The sequence below is a fragment of the Phodopus roborovskii genome, unplaced genomic scaffold (genome assembly GCF_943737965.1).
Source record: "Phodopus roborovskii unplaced genomic scaffold, PHOROB, whole genome shotgun sequence".
In the NCBI taxonomy this organism is placed as follows: domain Eukaryota; kingdom Metazoa; phylum Chordata; class Mammalia; order Rodentia; family Cricetidae; genus Phodopus; species Phodopus roborovskii.
The window spans coordinates 5,838,286-5,854,795 of NW_026126433.1; the positions used below are offsets into that span (position 1 = coordinate 5,838,286).

At 41.3% G+C, this 16,510-nt stretch overlaps 1 protein-coding gene across 2 annotated transcripts in view; it reads right to left on the reverse strand.

Moving 5' to 3' along the window:
- Mfn1 (mitofusin 1) overlaps window positions 1-14,939 on the reverse strand; it is a 39,740-nt gene extending 24,801 nt beyond the window's left edge. For both annotated transcript variants that reach the window (XM_051185836.1, XM_051185835.1), the window contains exons 1-6: window positions 14,715-14,939; window positions 12,485-12,603; window positions 10,548-10,683; window positions 6,877-7,039; window positions 2,364-2,488; window positions 968-1,076 (exon numbers count right to left, since the gene is read on the reverse strand). In XM_051185836.1, the coding sequence (XP_051041793.1) occupies window positions 968-1,076; window positions 2,364-2,488; window positions 6,877-7,039; window positions 10,548-10,683; window positions 12,485-12,596 (645 nt within the window). In that variant the 5' untranslated portion in view covers window positions 12,597-12,603; window positions 14,715-14,939. The remainder of the gene's footprint in view (window positions 1-967; window positions 1,077-2,363; window positions 2,489-6,876; window positions 7,040-10,547; window positions 10,684-12,484; window positions 12,604-14,714) is intronic.
- Between the last annotated feature and the right edge of the window lie 1,571 nt (window positions 14,940-16,510).

A 16,510-nucleotide genomic window follows, 5' to 3' on the forward strand; every position in this document is an offset into this window, starting at 1 on the left:
AAAGATTGCTCCCCTACAAAGACTGCTCCTACTAAACCTGTCTCTTGTTCAGCTTTATATGATAACCCTGCTCCCTTATCCATCTATAATATCCCAATATCCTTGTTCATCTGTATGCAGTAACTCTGCCTCTCTGCTGCACACATGTAATAAACACACTAAAAAGCACCCAGCCTCCTAATCCCACTTCCCTGTTTCCATCTGTTTGTCCTTTCTTTATTACTTTGTCATACCTAGTCAGGTCCATGCCTAGAAGCTATTGCAAGGACTTGGCACTTAGCCAACACCAAATGATGATGGTCCTCTACAACATCTCAAACACTTGGGAAGTTTCTTACAGAATGATGTTATCAGCCATCCAGTACTACAACAGAAGCCTGGTGCTTGTGATAGTTAAATCTTACTAGTGACAATGGTACTTAGTCACTCATATGCTTCTTGTGAATAACCTTTTTAATAGCATGTTACTGTTCTGTATAGTAGATATCTAAACTTTTAAAGTTTATTTGGACTGAATCTGGTCATTCAGGATAAAGAACCTACCAACCCAGGGTATATACAGATGAGTTTGAACCTACATCGAGCTGGGAAAGGATGAGAACTGCAGAGAAAAAGCTTTGCCTAATGCATGACAGGGAAGCAAGAGAAGGGATGGTTTGGATTTTATATAAGTGGACATCTCAACAACCTTTGCACCCATGCTCTTCCAGGCTGATACACACTGGGTGAGTGTCAGTCTCATATTCACATCACCTTAAACCCACACTTACTAGAAGCTAAAATCACTGGCAAGCCCTGGACTGCTACTGAAACCAGGTAACACTACCGCAAACCAGAAACAGCCCTCTGATCCTAGGAACACAGGCTGACTTCAGTTACTTTCTAGCTCATCACCAGTACTTCCCTCACTTTTCAGAACTAAAGTGGATGGATGCCACTCAAGCACTGTAGTAAGAATAAATCCTACCGTATTCATCAGTGTTGATTCAGAGTTTGCAACCAAAACAAAGACATCAGCATCAAGGCAGAACTTATCAATCCAGGTATCAAGCTCTGTGGTAACATCTGTACCTGGGCTAAAGGGAAGGAAGCAAATACTGTGTCACAGGACATTTGTTAAAAACCAAAATCTGGCCAGGTGGTGGTGGCACATGCCTTCAATCCCAGTGCTTGGGAGGCAGAGGTAGGCAGATCTCAATGAGTTCCAGGCCAGGCCAGTCTACAAAGCAAGTTCCAGGACAGCCAAGACTGTTAAACACTATCTCAAAAAAAAAAAAAAAAAAAAAAACAAAAAACAAAAAACAAAAACAAGCAAACAAATAAACAAAAAATAAATCACAGATTTAAAAAACAAAACAAAATTTTCTATCATCTGAAATCCAAAAGGCAGGAATTCTCTTAGCCATCAATCAGATGCCAAGAAATTTTTAAACCAATGTTTTTGACAAAACAAGCAACATAATATTTCAATCTTTCAAATTTTTATGCTGCAAAAGCTGGAAAAGAAGTACCAATAGTAAAATAGACTAAGCTAATAGCACTCAATTCTTACAAACAGATATACCCAGTAATATATAGAGATAAAAATGCTTAGAAGCAATCTACCACCACCACCACCCACACACACAAACCCTCTGGGGCCAGGCACGGTGGCACACAACTTAATCCCAGCAATCAGACAGCAAAGGCAGGTGGATCTCTGTAAATTCAAAGCCAGCCTGACTACAAAGTGAGTTCCAGGTCAAACAGAGCTACATAGAGATCCTGTGTCAAAAAAAAAAAAAAAAAAAGTGGGGGGGAGAGGGAGAGAATCAAACTGAATGATTCCCATAGATCATCAAATGGTTAACTAAAGAAACAAAACATAACGAAAATGCTTGAAGCCTTTGATTATAGGAAAGAAAAATATTCAACTGATGGGCACTACTTCATTAAGCGCTAGTAAGATGATTTCAAAATACAATACATCATGGGAGGTGTGGCTATAACTCAGGGTAGAATACCTGCATAGCAAGCCTAAGGCCCTTGATTCAACCCCCCAATGCCACAAACCAAATAAATAAAACTTAAACCACATAAAAATGCATATTAAAAAAGAGCAATGGAAAAATTCTAAAAGCATTTTTGTTACCTTCAGAGAATGCAAACCTACTAGACTTTCCAGCTCAATAAAAAAAACAGAAGCAGAAGCAGAGCACTAGGACTCACCTCTGCAGTTTTTCCTAATTGCACAGTACCAGGACTCAAATAAACCCCTCCTCCCTCATGCTGCTTCTTGTCAGGTACTTGATCACAGCAGAGTGATAAGCAGCATTATTCTACCAAGTAAGCCCAGAGAAAACACAATTTGCATGTAAATTTACCTGTCTACTAAAACCAGGTCATCTCTCAAGAGGGCACATTTTGCTTTGGGCCAAAATACATGCACGAGGCAGCCAGCTTTCAAGTCTTTGTCCATATGGAGAGCATGAGCCAGCTGATTAACTGTCTAAAGTGAGAAGAAAACGAGGTTCAATAAAAATTTAAAATACTATGGTTTGGCACATCATTTTAACCCAAGCCCAGATTGGCCTTGTTCTCACTACCCCTCTCTGCCTCAGTGCTGGGAATTACAGGTGTGACCACTAAGCCCAGCTGAACAGCACCCATTTTTGCAAAATGGGAAGTTAAACTTGAAATGGTTTGAAATAAAGCCACCTGAATAATTGAGAAATATGAAGGGTTTTTTTTTTAACACATACACACACAATGTATATATTTAAATGTACACAGGTATTATTTTGTGTGCATGTGTATCTGTGCATGCCTGGTGCCCTCAGAAGCCAGAAGAAGGCATCAGATCCCCTGGAACTGGAGTTATATACATGGTAGTCAACTATTACATGGATTCTGGGAATGAAACACAGGTCCTCTACAAGAGTAGGCATTGCTAATATCCACTGAGCCATCCATCTCTCCAGCCCTGAAACCTGGGTTTTAAAATAACTAAACAGGAAAAATAAATTTTCCTTTGCAAGTTTACTCATACCATCTACAAAACAATCAGGATTTGGAAGCAAACACATAACAAATGAGATACTAGCAACAGAGCCCAGTGAACTCCTGAGTGATGCTGTTTATATCATAAAGGATGAGTTATGGAGTCTATTGTTTTTGCAAATTCCTATTTTCTGGTTCTTTTGAAATGAAGGTGACTGCTTGAAAATAATTCTAAAAATCAAACTTAAACACCTCACTGAAGTTAAGGTCAATTCAAATGTGTCTGGCCCAGACTGGTCCCAAACTCATGGCTATCCTTGGGCCACAGCTTCCTGAGTTCTAGGATTACAGATGTGAGGCACCACAGTCCAATTTGTGAAGCAGGTGCTAATTCACAAGAACCTTGAAACTCTTGTCATTTAAACCTCAAACCAGTTCTAAATCTCAAGATAACTTCTCAGGTATATTAACTTATGAAACTAATGTACATATTTAATGTAACTTATATAGTGTTAGATAAACAGTACAAGGGATTTAAAGCAAAATTAGAAAATAGCATACATACCACTAGAGTTGTAACTAAAAACATTTATTTTAAGGGCTGGGAATGTGGCTCAATTGGTATAGTGCTTGTCTAGTATCCTGATCTATCAGCACTGCATTAAAAAACAAACAAAAACCAGAGTGTGATGGCACATGCCTGTCTGTAATTGTGCCATTGGGGAGGTAGAAAGGTCATACTTGGCTACGCAGCAGTTCAAAGCCAGCTTGAACTACATGTGACCCTTTTCTTTAACAAAATAAAAAGAGAAGAGATGGCTCATAGGTTATAAGCACTCATTGCTCCTCCAGAGGACTGGGGTTTGGTTCCTAACACCTACCCACCCACGCCAATCCCAGGGGATCTGAAGCTCTCTTCTGACTTCAACAGGCAACAAATTCCTGTGATACACAGATATACACAGATAAAACAAAACCATATACCCCCACAAAAAATAAGGGGCTAGAGAAACATCTATTTTTCAAATGTAGTCAAAATCTTAAATGAGGCTGACGTTGAAAGTCTACAGTGACAATGTTAGGTCCTTTTGTTATTTTGTTTTTCTTAGTTATTTTTTTATGTGCATGGTGTTTTGTCAGCATGTGTCTCTGTGTACCACTTACATGCTTAGTGTTCACTAAGGCAGAAGATGCCAGGTCACCTGGAAATAGTTACAAAATTTGCCCACCATGCTAGAAATGGAACCTGGATCCCTTGGAAGGGTGGAAGCCAGTGGTCTTCACTAAAGAACCATCTCTCCAAGCTATTTATTTGTGTTTAATATGGCTTATTTTAAAAATGCTTTGATAGATGCATAAATAAACCAAAACAGCAATCTTAATACAGGATTTATAAAATTAAGATCCTAATGTCTGGGCAGTGGCTCACTGAGCACTTCCCAACAAGACCCCAGGTTAGCTCCCTACCACCACAAACAAAAGATTAGGAAATAAAACACAGGGCTGGAAAGATGGTCCAGCAGTTAAGAGTGGGTACTGTTCTGGCAGAAGACCCTTGAGCTGGGTCCTAGCTCCTACACTGGTGTATCTCACAACTGCTTTTAACTCCAGCTCTCCTCTGGCCTCCTCCAGCACTGACTCATGTGCACACATCCCCCTATTTGCACTATCACTGACACTTCTGAGTACAGGCAGATGTGTGGGCAGGCACACATATCTGTGCACATTTGCACACAACTTAAACACAAAACAAAATTGATGGCACAGCAGTTTAGAGCACTTATTGATCTTGCAGATGATCCTGGTTTGGTTTCTAGCACCCACATGGTGGCTAACAACCATCTGTAACTCCAGTTTCAGGGGATCTGACACCCTCTTCTGACCTCCACAGGTACCAGGCACACACATGGTACACAGACATGCAAAACATCATACATATAAAACTTTTATAAAGCCTGGGCAGTGGGAGGCAGATTTCTGTGAATTCAAGGCCAGTCTGGTCTACAGAGCTAGTTCCAGGACAGCTTCCAAAGCTACAGAGAAACAAACAAAAAAATTAACAAGAAGACTATAGGAAATAAAATACCAACAGAATTGTAATGAGGTTTGAAGATTTTGTTTTATGACAGCATCTCACTTTGTAGAACTCAGAGATCTGCCTGCCTCTGCTTTAGTCCATCACTATGCCTGGGTGTTTTTTTCCTAAGGTGAGTTATTTTAAATGCTGAAATACAGAAGGCAAGTACTTAATGAGGTATGAGCTATTATGACTGTGTTCTAAGTAAAATATTATGTACAGTACTAAAGGTCTATTATCTTAAGGGGGCCACTCCTCGGGATCATTTCCGTTTGGGAATAGGGGAGGGAAACAAAGAACATTGAAGAAAGAACTTAAAGCAGAGAGCACAGATCAGGAAAAATGAGATCATGTCCATAAAACATCACACAGCAAATTTCCCAAGATTCAAATGATTGGACACAAATAATTAAAATTCCAATTTGACAAAAAGTCTTAACTACAAAGTAGCAGTGGTATCTGGGGTGATCTGAATACCACCAGTTCATATACTGACAGCTAATTGGGAAAGATTTAGGTGTGGATATGTTGGAGGAGGTATGTCACTAGTGGTGGGCTTGAAGTTTCAAAAGCCCTCACCATTCCCAATTAATTCTCTCTGCCTCATGCTTAAAGATAAGATTTGAGCTCTCAGCTACTGAGTTAGCATTATACCTACCTGCCCACTGCCATGCTTCTTGCCATGGACTGTAAGCTCACAATAAACTCTCTCCTATATACACTGTCTCAGTCACAATGTTTTGCAATAGAAAAGTAACTAAGAAATGCCCTTAATTGTGTGTCTGAAGTTTGAAGAGTGTCACCTAATCCCAGCACTGGACAGGCAGAGGGCAGTCTGGTCCACACTGAAAATTTTAGGCCAGTCGTACATAATGAGACCCTGTCTCAAAAAAAATGATAAATTTTAAGATCCAGGAATACTTTCATAACCATCTCACCTACAGCTTCCCCAAACCAGAAATGGCAACGAGCTAAGGATGTAGTTCCATGGCAGAGTACTTGACTAGAATAGAATGTACAGGGCCTTATATTCAATTCCCAGCACATATGCACACATACTGAGGCATGGCTCTTCAATACTCAATTTTTGAGTTTGTGAACAAGTTCTATTTAAGGTGGCTATGACTAGGTGTGGTGCCACACTTGAAATCCTAGCACAAAGAATTTTTGGTTTTCCAAGCAAGGTTTTTTGGTATAACACTCCTGGCTGTCCTGGAACTAGCTCTGTAGACCAGGGTGACCTTGAACTCACTGAGATCCGCCTGCCCCTGACTCCTGAGTGCCACCACTGCCAAGCTGGAGAAAACTTAATTTGGGTGCTAGAGATGGGTTGGGGGTTAAAAGCACTGGCTGCTCTTCTAGAACTGCTCTGAAGTTTAGTTCCCAACACTCACAAAGCAGTTCACAACTGTCTCTAATGCCAGTTCTGGGAGATTTAATGCTCTCTTCTGTCCTCTGTTAACAATGTATGCACCTGGAGGCTATAAATGCAGGCAAAACATTCATACATATAAAACAAATAAAAATAAAAACCTTATTTTTATTTAAAGTTAAGGACAGGGCTAGTGGTAGAATTTACCTAATATGCAAGAGGCCCTGAATTCTATTGCCTCATACCCCAGTAAAAACAAGTTAACAATTTTATACTTCCAGTAATTTAGTTCTCAGGAAAATACTTTTAGAACTCAAAATATTAGCAATGGCTACGCAATTTGTCAAAGTGACTATCACTAGTTTTTCTATGCCTAGCCATGTGGATAGCTTACATAATCTTGTAACTGCAAGGTATTTCCAGGCCTATTATGGGTTTGGCAGTATACCTTCACACTTTTCTTTTCATCTGACCCTTCAGTCATAAGGTAGGCTTTATCTCCGTCGGTTCCCTCGACACTCAGGAAGCAGTTGGTTGTGTGGCCGATCCCACTAGGGAGAACTTTATCCCACAGCATTGCATTGATGACAGAGCTCTTTCCACTACTGGTCCTGAGGAACATGCAAAACAAGAAGTGAAAACATGCTTCACTGGGCTCAAACCAACATTTTCATAGTTCAATTTCATAGACGACTCCTTTTATAAAAAGACCACAAAGCACACCTGTGATCTAGAACTTGGAAGTGTAGACAAGAGTAGAGGTTCAGCTACACAAGACAAAGTAAAATAAAACAATAAACCAGGCAAATAAGACAGACAGACAAGAGCTGTTAATTAGCAGTGTACATTTACAACAACTCTTCCCTTAGCTTTGGTTGCTTGCTTCTTGTAGCAGTTTGAAAGCAATCATCAAAATTCTGTGATAAATTTCCTATTACAAGATGAGGTCTAATGTCCCATCTTCAATCTAGGCTGGACTGTGACAGCTTCACAAGTTATGCTGGGTAGCTTCCAAGGCTGAACATAAAAGGCAATCAATGCAGTTCCTTCCTGTTTACTGGGTCACATGCGCTTGGAATCTTGCCACGGAAGAGGTCAACTACACTGACTGCTGTGCCACAGTTAAGTCAAGCAGATGGGAGGTCTGGCAAGGTCTCCAAGTCACTCCAGCACAGTACCAGACATGTGAAATGAAGATATCAAATAATTCCACCCCTCCAGTGTTGAGCAACTCCAATCTTCAGTAACAAGGACAAGCTGTTTCCACTGTGTCCTGTCTGAACTAAGAATCAGTGTGTACAATGAAATGAACATATGTTTGGTTGATTTTTGAGACAGGGTTCTCTGTGGAACTACCCTGATTGTCAGGCCTCAAACTCAGAGACCAGCCTGTCTCTGCCTCCTGAGTTCTGGGACTAAAGGTGTTGTGCCACACAGCCCAGTAGTGATTCTCAAAACTAATTTGGACCCCCTACTCTCAAAGAATCTTGAAGAGATGATGCCAAGCCCTTAGGTACATTACGAACCAGAATCAGACTATGAAGTTACACACAAACATAGGTAATTCTCCTACTATGCCTAATACTGGGATCACAGATCTGTGCTACTATGTGTAAATCTGTTCAAGTTATTTTTATAAAGCTTTATCTCTACCCACCAGCCACCGACCTCCAGGAGTTTCAAAATTTTCCAGCCCTCAAATCATTTAGTGACCAGCCCTAACCTAAAATTATCTAAGGACTGCCCTAGGCTCATTAGCATAAATCCAGGTATGACCAAAGGTGTTTATTATAAATAATAAAAGCTATTTCTATTGCTCAGGAAATTCTAAGGGTTTTAGCAAGTCTGTTATAGGAAAGGAGATGAATGCCAAATATATATCTTCTGTTCTAGCATGCCAATTCTAGTTTTCCTGACCTATGTGGCATCTCTATTTCATGGATGGTTCCTCTTCTGCCCTATCTTGTTATTACTCTTCCTTTGTGAATTATCTATCTCATCAAACCCCCCCCCCCAGATCTCAATTACCAACATAAGCCAATAATTTCTAAACTTCCTACAATTTGCCTAAGTTGCAATTTCAAATATGCAACTTGGCAGTTTGGAAAACTTTATTATGTGTACCATGTGCATGTAGTGCTCATGGAATCTAGAACAGGGCACTGGATTCCCTGACACCAGAGTTAGAGGGAACTGTGAGCCACAATGTGGGTGCTAGCACCTGAACCCTGGCCCTCAAAAGAACAGCAAGCACTCTTAATTACCACATATCTCCTGCCCCCTAGTTACTCTCTTTTCTCTCTTATCAACCTTTCCAGCCTAACCATCCAAACTAAGACTTTCAAATTTCTCACCTCCTATTCCTATCCTCTGTGCTCCACATCTAACGTCGTAATTGTTAACTCTAAATCCTCTCATTTTACCTTTCAAAACATAAAGTATACAGAACTTACTGAGCTCTGTGAGGTCTTCAGCAAACAGGACCACTTTGCTCCCATTTAGTATCTCAAACCTAACTTACAGTTCTCTAAGCACATTAAGGTCTCCCTCTCCATTTACCACTCTGCAAGAAATGGGCTTTGGAGCCAGCTCATATCCAAAGCTTATTCCTCAGCTAATGATAGCACATTGAAAATATGCTGTAAAAATACAGATGCTCCCTGTCTCCCCAATATTACAGCAAGTGATGAAGTGGTTCACTAGGAACTGTGGCTCCCAGCCACACCCTAAGTGAGTCTTCTATACTGCACAGGACTGTGCATGCTTCTGCAACATCATGCATAGGCAGAGAAGTCAACCACTGTAAGTCAGGCACCATCTGTTCCTATCTCTGAGCTCAAGGGAGCTCAAGGAAGACATCAGTCACCACCATCTAGAGGTCACTTCCTACTACATGTCCCTAATCTTAGGTGAAGCCTATTCATGGAGCTGCCTCTCTCTAAACTTATGTAAGCTCTGAGAATACTGTGCCAAGTAAAAGCAGCAGATAGTAAAACAAAATAATAGACCATTGTGGGACTTTAACAGGATATTTTAAGAATAGAACTGGCTTGGAATGAAGCCATGTGACTGAATATCTACCTAGCATGTGATACAGCCTGGATCAACTCCTAGCACCACCACAATGCTACTACCATTAGAAACAAAATGAGACACAGAATTGACTTGAACAGCCAACTCTGGAGAACCAGTTCAAGGCCTTGCTTGGCTACCCTGTCTCAAAAAACCAAACTAAATAAACAAATAACACCTGAGAAGGACTCCTTCAGGAAAGCCTTCTGAGGTAGTAACATTTGAGGTGAGATATGAAGAATGAAGAATGACCTAGGCACCAACAATTACATCTTCTGTCCTACCACCTCAACTGCAAAAGCCGTATGATGAGAAACAGCCTGGGTCTATGACATGAGTTTAGTAAACAAATGCCATTATTGGATTATTGGTTAAAAAAAAATAAAAAAGGTACTTTTTTTTTTTGCAATGATGGTGATTAACTCAGGACTTTGTGCATACTTTTGAAAACAGGCACATCTGCAGCTTAACACCTGATGTCAGATGAGTATATCAGACATGACAAAGATCACTCTGTCACCTAGACACACTGACATACAATACTCCCTGCTTTCCTCTGGGAATGATGAGATGAGTCTTCTAGAAGGCATACTAATAATCAGTACATGGTGGTGCAGAGGCAGGCAGATCTCTGTGAGTTCAAGGCCAGTCTGGTTTATATGGAAAGTTCTAGGATACTGAGGACCTACCCCCATTCTCAAGAAAATTAAAATATGAACCTAGAAAAATATCTCACAACCTGAATATGGTGGCATAAATTTGTAGGATCAGAAGTCAAGGCCAGCCTCTGACTATATAGCAAACTGGAGCCCAGCCCAGATAGGCTACATGAAACCCTGTTTCAAGAGGGAAAAGAGAAAAAAAAATTACACCTTCTTCATTACCTATCCCTCCATCTTTCTAACTGGACAAGGGATCATAAAAAGGGGATAGAGGAGGAGGGAAGACTGGCCTCTGGGGACAGGAGGAAAGAGGGAGGAGAGAAGGAAGGGGAAATGAAGGAGGGGGGAGAGGGGAGAAACAGGGAGGGGGAAATCATAGGTTTACCTGCCAAAAAATGCCACTTTCATATGTCTTCGAGAGAGCACCTCCCCAATGACAGCAAGCTTATTTCTGTAGCCCTGTATTTCCACCAGATCATCCTCAGTTGCTATTCGATCAAGTTCTGGATTCCTGTAAGTTGCTGCAAAGTTGAAAAAGTATTAGAAAAGGTGATATAAATGAATTCTTCTAATTATACAACTGTGAACATTTTGGGTTGTTCTACACTAACATACCACTTGAAAAATAAAAATGGATATAGTATTTGGTTTATTTATTTTAAATGTGTATGTCAGGTATTTAATCTAGGACCTCATACATCAAGGCAAGTGCCTACCATTAAGCTACAACCTTGAACATCTAATAAAAGGTTGCCTACTGTGATGAGTATCCTGCCTCAAAGAATTTCAAAATTATTAAAAATTTCAAAGACCCGGTGAAAGGGATAACTTAATATTTATCTAGTGCTCAAAAACACAAACCATATGTGAAACAAAAACCCATTTTTAAAGTGAGAAATAAGAACCTAACAGCCACCTAACAAGCCAGCTTTGAGCTGGAAGAGTTCACATGCTGAGCTGTGAAGGTTCCTAGCCTTCAAATACTAAGGAGGGGTTCAGCCCTCAATTCCCATGAGGAAGGGAATCAGCAGTCCAATCAGTAAGAAAAGGCAGAAAGGAAGACTTACAAGACTGAAGCAGGAGCAGGGCTTATCTGAACCACGGAACTGTCCTAACCAAGGATGGAGGAAGTTCTAATCACACATATTTGAAAAGGGGCTAAAGGAGTATCTGCAGCCATACCACCCTGAATGTACCGGATCTTGTCTGAACAGGGGACAAAGGAGCCAGGCTGTGGTGGCATACACCTTTAATCCCAGCACCTGGGAGACAGGCAGGTGAATCTCTGTTAGATTGATTGGAGTTTGAGGATAGCCTGGTCTACAAAGGGAGTTCAAGGACAGCCAGGGCTACACAGAGAAACCCTGTCTCAAAACAAAACAAAACCAAAAAAAAAAAAAAAAAGGAAAAGAGAAGGAGTGAAGCACTATTTTTTTCTCATCCTAGAAATAGGAGAAAAAGCTAATGCTGCCTTTCTTTTTGAAGATAAAACATGGAGACTCATTTGGTTATCATAACCAGCAACATTTAAAACTAAGTCAGTGAGCCGGGTGTTGGTGATGCAAGCCTTTAATTCCTGCACTAGAGAGACAGAGGCAGGCGGATCTCTGAGTTGGAGGCCAGCCTGGCCTACAGAGCAAGTTCCAAGACAGGCTCCAAAAATCAATACAGAGAAACACTGTCTCAAAAAGCAAAACAAAACAAAAAACAATTGAGGCTACCTTTGAGCAGTTACACAAAAACTAAAGGAAAACATTTCTCCTCTCCCAAAACTAAAGGAAAATACCTATCCTCTCCCAAAGAGATTACATTCTCCTGTGAGAGGAGATCAGCCTCAAATTGCTCAGGGGCAAATTGGAAAAGAGACATGTGTAATGGCTGCATACATACTGCCTGATGTTGGGCTTTGTGACCTTGGAGCAAGTTGCTTATCTTCACAGTGACTTTAAAATGAGTATGCTTTTAACTTACCTACTGGTCTTATGAGGACTAGAGAAATTTTAATTTCATAAAACACTCAGGCTAGTATCTTACTCACTTCTTAACTATGAAATTGCTTTTACTCACTATGGTATTGTTCCCAGAATACAGAACAATGTGAATTCAATGACTAAACCCGAGCAGGGCACACTCCTGTAAACCTAGCAGTCAGAGGGTCAGGAATTTAAAGCCATTCACATCTACACAGCCAGTTCAAAGTCAGACCTGATCTCAAAAAAAAAAAAAAAAAAAAAAAAAAAAAAGTAAAATAAAATAAAGAACTAAAGTTGAAATAATAAAACATTTGTATATATTTTCAACAGTAATTTAAGAGGTACCAACCTTCAACAAAATGTGACCCCTCAGTAACAAACTCCAGTAACTGGCCAAAGATTGCAGTGATAGCCTTCTTTGCTAGCACGAAGTGCTTCAGTGGAGACACAGTTTCTGCCATTATGCACCTAGGACGAGAAAAGATTAGAAAAGCAATGATTAGGCTCAGGGTGACAGTGCCTAGAGTCTCAGCTACTGGGCAGGCCCAGGAAGTCCAGTGCTACTTGGACAACATAACATACCAGGGCTTTCCTAATCTCCAAAGCTCTAACTAATTTAACTGAATAATAAAGTCTAACTGGCCCAGCAGTTAAGAGAACTGGCTGCTCTTCCAGAGGACACAGGTTCAATTCTGAGCATCCACATGGTAGAGCACAACTGTCTATTACTCTAGTTCTAGAGGGTCTGATGCACACAGACCTATATCCAGCCACAATACCTATACACATGAAATATAAAGTATTAAAAAATAAGACATTTTAAGGAAACAATTTAAAAAAACTGAATAATAAGGTAGCTGTGGTATCACATCCTATAATCCAGCAGTAAAGTGGCGGAAGCAGGCCAGCTTTGAAAAGACCTTGTTTAAAACAAAACCAATCAAACAAAACATTCTGTGACCCTCAAAATAGTTCAATGAATAAAGATGCTTACTGCTAAGCCTGAGGACCTGAGTTCAAAGCCCCCAAAACCAACTGATGGAAGGAGAGCCAACTCCAGAAGGTGTTCTTTGTCTCCAACACAAATTCCAACACTCCCACACATAAATCAAATGTAACTTTAAACCATGATAAAAATATGCAATATTAGCTGAGTGTTGGTGGCACACGCCTTTAATCCCAGCACTTGGGAAGCAGCAGTAGGATCTCCGTGAGTTCAAGGCCAGCCCACTCTACATAGTGAGTTCCATAACAGCCTCCAAAGACAAAGAGAAAAACAAAACAAAAAATATGTGCATATTTCTTGGGCTGTGCAGATGTTTCAGTTGTTAAGATCACTTGTTGATATGTAAACCTCAAATTGGGTTCCAAGAACCCACATGGCAGCTCACAACCATTTGTAACTCCAGGTCCAGGGGATCTGATGCCCTCTTCTAACCTCCAAGAACACTAGGAAAGCCATATATATCAAAAACAAACAACTAAAAGCAAACCAAAAAGTACATTTTAAAAACATACACATTTTAAAGTCAAGCATGGTGGAACATGCCTTTAATCCCAGCACTCGGGATCTCTGTGTGTTTCAAGGGGGGCAGCCTGCTCTACAGAGTGAGTTCCAGGACTCAGTCCAGAGTGAGGACTGTCACACAGAGAAACTGTTCTGAAACAAACAAAAAATCCTACACACATATTCTAATATTCTAACACCTGCTTGACAGTTTGTGTCTTAATTCCCTAATAGCAAAAATTAACATGACCAAATAGACTTATTTTAAGGTACCATTTTAGCCAGAGACTAAAGACTACTGCTGAACGATCTCTTAATAAAACAGGTGAAACGTGCCTCCCTTAACGCTGCAGGAAAATTTGCAAACTCAAGGTCTACAGAGGTTAACAGTTGAGTTCCAGGCTTGCCTGGGTCATTTAGTAAGACCCTGTCTCAAAATGAAAAGTTTAGAAATGGGTTGAGGAAGGGAGTATAATGGCTCAGTGGTAAAGCACTTGCCTAAAACCTGTGAGGGTTTTGGAATATGTAAATAAGCAATGCAAAATCGGTAAAGGCTAATGACAAAAATCTTGGTTACATTTCCTATTTTATTTCCCTTTCGTGAAGATGAAACTATCATAGCTAAGCTGCGGCTGCATGTGACTCTTAAGCACATCACGGAACTGAATTAGGGAGAGGAAGCCAAGATCTCAAAGCATAACTAAGTTATTAACTTTCCCAATTTAAGGTGTAGAGGAGAAAATAAAATTCTCAGGTCACAATACACTGCAGACATTGAGAAAGCAGCAGCTTTCATCACAATAAAGGAGTCAAGACTTCAAGGCGGTAAGATGGCTTCAAACCAAAGTCCCTCCCCAAACTTTAAGGAATGTTAAGAGACTTTATACCTAGAAGCTTCTTATGAAAATGACACTAAAGACAATCACACACTAACCCCGGTGTGCGTGAACTGAAGCACCGTGGCCAGCGGGAGGGTGGGTCCCTCCAGAATCCTGAACTGACGGCGCGGAGGAGGTGCGTGGGACAGGAAGCCGCGTGGGCCGTGAGCTGGCCCAGCCGGGTGGACTCTTACCTGGACAGGCCTTCCCGCAGGCTGGCTGCCCGCCGCTGCCGCCCGGCCCGCCGCACCGGCCGGTCAGGGCGCCCTCGCTCCGCCTGTCCGGAGCTCGAAGGTCACCCCGGGCGTCCCCACCCGCCAGCGGACACTCGCTCCGTCCCGGCTCCGACGGTCACCCAGCAACCACAGCTCCGCCACAGCCTCTGGGCTGTCTCATCCTCCCAAGAGAGGGGAGGCGCCCAGAGGAGGGGCGGCGGGGCGGATGCTTCCGGTTCCTCGCCTTTCCTATTGGCTGTTACTCCGAGACCGGAACTGCATGTATCCCGGGTGCCATTTTCCTTCAGGGTAGAAGGCGATGTTTGTTTATGGGCAGGGAATCTTTAACCATGGCTTTGGCCGCTTTCCTTTCCACCTTACAACCCCTCCCTTTCGTTTTGGGTGTGGGACCTAAAACCACAATCTTGTTTAATGAAGCTAACCGGAAAGGGCAAACTTTTGACTTCGCTGCTCTGCTCTTGGTTTCCCGAGTGAGGTGTGTGTAGGTGTGTTATTTAGGAATTAACTTGTCCATGAAAACTTTGCTAGGGATCACCTGGAGACCTTGTTAAACTATTGATTTTGATTCAGGGGTGAAGCCTGAGAGTCTACATGGTCACCTCCTTGGAGAGCTTCCAGAGCACGTGTCCTTTCCAGAGTTAGCAAGTGAAATAAGACCAGTATGGTGGAGTGTAGGAAAGAGGAGGGTGAGAGGAACAAATGTTGGAAGGACAGCAGAAGTAAAATCATAAACGCTAAGATCAGAAGTATGAATTTCTTTAAGACAGGGTCTCACTGTGTAGTCCAGATGAGCCTTAAACTTGGAAATCTGAGACCTGCTAAGCATTGGTTTTATAAATGAGTGTGCACCACCACATCCTGCAGAAATTTGGTTTTGATTGTGATGGAAAACTTTTGGCCCAGAGAATAATAAAATTTGATGTATGCTTGTTTGCACTGAGACAAGGTCTCACTTTGTAGTTTTAGCTGGCTTGGAGCTCCCAAATGGTAGGATTAAAGGAATATGCTATTAAACACTGAATTGATTTATCTTTTACCAAATCACTTTGGTTGCCTTAGGTGCTGGACTGTAAAACGATTCCACACAATGCTTTTTTATTTTTAAATAGTGCTAGAGATTGAACCCAAAGTCTCATGCATCAAGCACTCTACTTCTGAGCTACATGCCTACCCCTGAGCAACAGAGGTGCATGCCTACAGCAGTAGTTACTTGGAGTCTGAAGCAGAAAGATTGCTCAAGCCCAGGAGTTCTAATTCTGCTGGAAAATAAATATAGTGAGACCATCAGCTGGGAAAAGGGGGGAGGGGTTGCTGGGCATGGTAGCTCACTGACCACAGCACTTGGAAAGAGAAGACAAGAGGATGGCTTCAAGGCAGACACCAGACTGGACTAGATAGAGACCTGTCTCAAAAATTAAAGGCAAAATTGATTGCCAATAAAGATCTAAAAATATTCATTTTACATTAAAATGAGCAATCTCCTGCTTTGTTGTGGAAGTGTTGCTGTGTATTCAGTTATGGTACAAAAGCTAAGATCTGTATTTTAAGGAATGGTTTATGGGCGTGTAATAGCACCTGCACTGGCCAAAATATCAGAAAAGGAAGAATGGAGACTGGAACGGGAGTGGACATGAGTTCTGCTCTTTTTGTTATTGCTGTTAATTGTTTTGAGGCAGGGTTTCTCTGTGGCTTTGGAGCCTGTCCTGGAACTAGCTCTTGTAAACAGACTGTCCTTGAACTCACAGAGATCTATC